Source organism: Sinocyclocheilus anshuiensis, unplaced genomic scaffold (genome assembly GCF_001515605.1).
Source record: "Sinocyclocheilus anshuiensis isolate Anshui unplaced genomic scaffold, SAMN03320099.WGS_v1.1 scaffold115, whole genome shotgun sequence".
Lineage (NCBI taxonomy): Eukaryota > Metazoa > Chordata > Actinopteri > Cypriniformes > Cyprinidae > Sinocyclocheilus > Sinocyclocheilus anshuiensis.
In genome coordinates, this window is record NW_015548219.1 from 2,147,973 (window position 1) to 2,154,070 (window position 6,098).

The 6,098-nt window shown below is 33.9% G+C and overlaps 2 protein-coding genes across 2 annotated transcripts in view; both read right to left on the reverse strand.

The window, feature by feature from the left end:
* The window catches only part of LOC107654160 (anoctamin-10-like), a 20,511-nt gene extending 18,241 nt beyond the window's left edge, over window positions 1-2,270 (reverse strand). The window contains exons 1-4 of the mRNA XM_016441128.1: window positions 2,189-2,270; window positions 2,035-2,105; window positions 555-771; window positions 290-463 (exon numbers count right to left, since the gene is read on the reverse strand). Coding sequence (XP_016296614.1) covers window positions 290-463; window positions 555-756 — 376 coding nt within the window. The 5' untranslated portion in view covers window positions 757-771; window positions 2,035-2,105; window positions 2,189-2,270. The remainder of the gene's footprint in view (window positions 1-289; window positions 464-554; window positions 772-2,034; window positions 2,106-2,188) is intronic.
* A 1,441-nt stretch (window positions 2,271-3,711) lies between these two features.
* Window positions 3,712-6,098, reverse strand: part of LOC107654164 (fatty acid 2-hydroxylase-like) — a 32,823-nt gene continuing 30,436 nt past the window's right edge. The window contains exon 7 of the mRNA XM_016441131.1: window positions 3,712-5,431. Coding sequence (XP_016296617.1) covers window positions 5,364-5,431 — 68 coding nt within the window. The 3' untranslated portion in view covers window positions 3,712-5,363. The remainder of the gene's footprint in view (window positions 5,432-6,098) is intronic.

Below are 6,098 nucleotides of genomic sequence, written 5' to 3' on the forward strand. Positions count from 1 at the left end.
GTTCATGGTGTGTGTGTGTTCACTGCTGTGTGTGTGCACTTTGGATGGGATAAATGCAGAGCACTAATTCCGAGTATGGGTCACCATACTTGGCCACATGTCACGTCACTTGTTGTCACTTGTATGTTGTATTTTTTGATTTGTTGGTGTGCCAGCAACTGGTGTATTGTCTTACCACATAGTTAAAAGTATTTTCTTTGGCCGTCATCAGTGAAGTATAAACTTTTAGTGCATAGTAGAAAATGCTAATTGAGATGGAGGCATATTATTTAATTGATCAAATATTCACCAATGTTGCAAAAGTTGTCACGGTCCTCAAAGGAGAAGGCCATCATGTTTCCATCCTGGTAGGTTTTGCAGAGGCCCAGGTCCTCAGTCACTCTGAGAAGGGTACAGCGGGGGGCCGCCACAACTATCATGTCTCCTTTCATGTCCTCACCGGGGTGAACTAACAGTTGAGCCCCTAAAACACAGCAGGGAAGAAGGATACAGAGTTTTAAAAGTTTATTTAATATTCCTACTAATAGTAATAGTATTAATATTAGTGTCCTTACCTCCAGCCTTCACAGGTGCAGATATCACAGACATGATCCACTGTTTGGTGATGGGCTGGATGTTCTCAGCCAGCTGGATCAGAACCAAAGGCTCAATGTGGCTGGAGATACAGCAGGGGCAGCTGACCCGGGACCAGGAGCTGGGTCCTGTCATCTTGGCCGGGGCTGAAAGTCCCTCCTGAGGTTTCTTCTGGGACGTCATGGTGTCCCTGTGGAACTGTAACCCATGAGACAGTATGTATATTTATTGTTGTTTACTGTGTTTTTGCATTTTGCTATATATTTCTTAATAGTTTTCAAGAGTCAGGTGCAAAACAGGGACTGAAACTTTACTTTTTATGTGAATTATTATCTCAGTATTTATCATTAATATGAAATGTATTATTATTATTAAATCTAAATATTTTTTTGTTGTTAATAGTCTGCACTTTCCAATAGTCAGGTACAAAATGGGCTAAAACTGTATTTATTATTTTAATTATTATTATTTATAATTAAATACTATAATAAGTAGTATAAACAGTATTTTGTTGTAATTTTATATTTATTTATTTATTTTTGCTCTTGTTGAGAAAAGAACAGCATTTGTTTGTTGACAGTGAAAGTTTGTTACCAAACATCAGGTCTAAATACATTTAAAAACAATTTATAGATGTATTATATTTGCATTTATATTTTATTATATGAAAAGGCAACCTTTTTATATTTAAAATGTATAAAATAAAAAAAACAAAAATATAACAAATATATATTTAATTACTTTTCTTTTTTACATTGAAGTCAATATTGATACAGTGATGTGAAATTTTGTTATTTTTTTAATATATTTTAATTGTTAGACAGCTGAAAAGGTCAAGACCTCTTAGGCCAAAATCATCATTTTAAGGGCGATACTGACATTTGCATGAACTACTTTTCATGCTAGGATAATTTTATGTTAAATAATAGTGAACTTGTTTTTGTTAATTAAAAAAAAAAACTGTTTTGTGCCTCTAATACTTTCAAAACATATTAAGCAATTTGTGGAAAGTGCCTATAAAGAGTGTCTATAAAGAAATAAACAATTTTTACAACTGACCCGCAAGATTAAAGTCCGGAACAAATAAACAAGCAAATGGAAACAAAATACACATTAACAGTTCATTCAAATGCAAACACGTGAGTGAGTTATCAGATATCTGGCTGTTTGAAAGACAATAGACAAGCTCATACCAAACAAAACACCCTTTTACAGTATCCACACAAACATCATGTACTGAACTACATAATTCCAGCTAATGCAGAGAGCTTGAGAGAAACATAGCATTGAAGACTGAATGCACAAAGTGCTGTCAAATAAAGGCACAGCCTTTGTTTACAATGACAAAAGTTGTACTTTAAACTCAAATGAGAGTGAAACTAAAACATTAACAGGAAGTGAGCGAGTTACAGAACGCGAGAGAAATATTGTAGATAGAAAGGAAAAGGTTCTGCAGGCTACCTGTCAAAGCCAGGGACCTTCTTCTGTCGGAGCGCTTGAGTTTTGTTGATGTTCACACCCCCTCCAGTGTGCTGTTTCAAACAAATTGAAGTGTGAAAAACTGAAAGTCAGATTGTACGGCACACTTCTAGGATGGGTTGTTCCCCACTCTCACCCTGTTCATTCGCTGCTTTACTAGGAGCGAAGAGGAATGCAGCTGAACGTCTCTCCTCCCAGCCTTTAGGGTGTGGAAGGACATTTTCATTTTTTTCTGATGGTGGATGCTCTTCTGCAGTATGAGCACATCTGGGTCCTACTGCCTGCCTGGTTTGTTTTTGAAAATAGCATATGGCTAATCTATAGGATACTTTACAAGTAAAGTATACGCCATTTATGAAATGAACTATAACCAATATATGGCATACAACACACTTAGCATTATGAGTGAGCATGTGCAATGGACTAAAGGGAGTAAATTAGTGTCAATTGTCTTCTAGTTTAGTGCAGTTTTCACTCTGTAAGCTTCAATTTAGCTTTAGCTTTTGTTTTGTGTGTGTGTGTGTGTGTGTGTGTGTGTGTGTGTGTGTGTGTGTGTGTGTGTGTGTTTACAAACAATTCCAAAATTAATGCACATAACTAATAGTTTTTTTTAATAAATAAGAAAACATTTATAATATAATATAAAAATGTATCATAAATATACTATTAATCATAAATATATTATTCTAATTATACAAATACTATTTAAAATATTCCATAGAAATATTAAAATACACCATGTAACAAAACTAAAATTTATTTGTGGTAATTCATTATTTTATTGTAGTTTGTTTTAATTTTAGTTCATTCATATTCACTGTAACATCTTCAGTAATTCACTTTCTTTTCAAAGAAAGACTTTGACACCTAATAACACAGCAGTGACGTTAAAGTTACATTTTTATTCTGCAAATGATTACATTACTGATATCCTGTAAATGTGTTTGCTCATTTTTACAACTTGTGAATTATCAGGCAGTTTTCATTACTAATATTTTGCTACTAAAACCACTGAGTGGGTGGAGACATAAAGGTGGATGAACTGTATTGACCGCTTTGTAAATACATTCATGCAAATGACCAGAAGAGCTCATGCTTCTCTAAAGAAACTGTTGGCAAGCCTTTATGTACATAAACTGTGTGTATTGCTTATATAAATAACATTTATTGTTCAAAAGTTTGGGGTCAGTAAATTTTCATTTAAAAAATGCATTTTAGATGAGCATGGGGAAAAAATTACAGTAAAAACATTTATATTTATTTAAAATATCTAATAAATGCTGTTTTTTTTTTAACTAAGTAAAAATATAAAAAAAAAATATTATGCAGCACAGCTGTTCTCAGCATTCATAAGTAAGGCTTCTTGAGCAGCAAATCAGTATATTAGGATGATTTCTGAAGGATCATATGACACTGAAGACTAGCGTAATGACGCTGAAAATTCAGCTTTGCATCACAGGAATAAATTACGTTTTAAAATATATTTACGTAAAAAAAAGTGTTGTTTTAATTCACAATATTTCTGTTTTTACTGTACTTGCATTGTAAATGCATTCTTGGTGAGCATAAGAGACTTCTTTCAGAGTGTACAGTCTTTCACGCTCTTTTTTTTTTTTGCTTGCTTTTCTGTCTTTTTCAAAGTAAAAACACCACAAGATGTCCTCAGAAATATACAGTTTATTTACAAATACAATTGCATTTGCATAGAAATTTAAAATTCCAAAATAAAAATACATAGTAAACAGATTTATTAGAGGCATCTACAGCTGAAGATTTTATCTGAATTAAAAGCTCGCAATGTGATTACAAGTAAACAGATAAATGTATTGCTCTGTTGACTTGCCTCAACTGAAAGCATTCTCCTATGACGTAGGATCTGTCCAGGACGGTGTCACAGTTACAAAATAATCAAAAATCATTACAACGTCCAATGCATTTTATTAGTTTCCTTGTGCCAACAGAATCACGGTATGAAGAAAAGCTCTATTCAAATGTCCTTCCATGTCTTTGGCGGAAACGTCCAACCAATTGGTTCGGAAGGAGCAGGAAGGTAGGCAACGCCCCTAAGGCACATATCAGGATCATTTTTACTTAAATATCATATATATATATATATATATTCATCTGAAACATTAATTATGCTCAAAATGACTGTATAAAGCTGAGTTACATGTGGTCACAGCTTTCCTAAGATATTTCCAACATCATTGAACCATTGACTCAAGACATAGGCAAGGGCTAAAATGAGCAAGAAACAATACAAGTGAACAGATCTGCTGTATGAACGGATGAGAGATCAGCCGAGGATGTTCTCGCTCTCCTGACGCCTGGTCAGATGCAACAGATCGTCACACCAGATGGAAGGGTTGTGCCGGCTAGATCTACATTAATAATGACGACAGAGGATTTCTACAGACCCTCCACCCTATGACAGCTACGGACGGCTGGCAACCCTCACCGGCAGGAGAGGCCCGTACACCCCGCTTCACGCCCTCACCATGAGCTCAAAGTGCCAAAAGCCAGCTTCAATCCTCAGTAACTTAATATCTCACTGGATATGTAACATATTACTCGAGGAGCAGCTACTTGTGACGTCCTCCGGATCCAGATATTAGTAAGTCGATTGGCAAAAAAACACCTCGAAGTGGGTGAGATGAGAAAGAAAAGCGATCACCAGAGCAGAATGAAATGGGTGTGATGTCACAATTTGGGCGGAGCAAAGTTATGATTGACAGCTGGGGGAAGAAAGCGATGATCCGTAAGCAGTTGCAGCATCAACACTGAGAAGAATTAAAGTATCTGAGACTTTCCTGAGTTTTCCTTAAAGGCAATGGCGCACTTGGCCACCGAAAGGACCTCCTTCTGCTAGCCTTCAGCTTCTTAACACTACGACTAAGAAATCATTTCCACTCGCACCTTCACGCACCGTCCCACACTTACCGGTCCCTGTCGATACATCTCTTTACTTTACATGGATGGGCAAAAAAATGTGAGTTTGATATTCTTGTGCCTCTAATAAAAGACATTTACAGATTTCATCCAACGTTTTGATTCGTCAGTACATTCATACATAGTATATAAATATTTATATAGCTTGACATTCTATGATTCTGTTTGTTTGTTTCAGGCACTCCCCCTTCTCTAAATAATTGATGATGATGATGATGATGATGATGATGGTGAACCTAAGACTAATAGCTGGTAGCAGCAGCAGGGTAAGACACTGTACCTAACACAGTGAAAAAGGGAGAGGCTTATGGGAGTTTGTTTAGGAGATTTTGATTTGGTCATTGTGGCAAAAACAGGCTCTTCTAAAACGTCTGCTCGGGGATGACTGTGTTGAAGGGGTAGTCCCAGAATGTGGTGGTGATGCCAAAACCTGGAAAAAATACAGGATGAACAGAAGGTTTTAAAAAGGAGAAAACAAAAACAATGCAAACAACAGGTTAAATGTAATAATTAAATACAATTAAATATTTTAAAACATTCAAATAAATATTTAATATTAAACAATATGCAATAAATATTATTCTTTAACATAAATCTTTTAAATGCCATAGCCCTGAAGACGTACACACACACATACAGTTTATAATACATTTTCAAAATTGTTTCAATTAATAATATTATCTTTAATATTAGCAATATAATAATACTGTTTTACTATTATTTTATATTGTACTATATAGAGTGCTCATATATATATATATATATATATACACACACACACACAATTTATAATACACTTTCAAAATTATTATTTCAATGAATAATACATTTAATATTAACAGTATAATCATTTATATCACATTTTTATTCATTTAATTATTCATATTACATTTTTACATTATATGGTTTTATATTGTACTCTATTTATACATCATATACACACAATTTATAAGAACTACATTTTCAAAATTATAATTTCAATGAATATTATATTTAATATTGAAAATAATAATACTTTTACTATTATTTTATATTGTACTATATAACTTATACATCATATATATATATATATATATATATATATAAAATATACGATT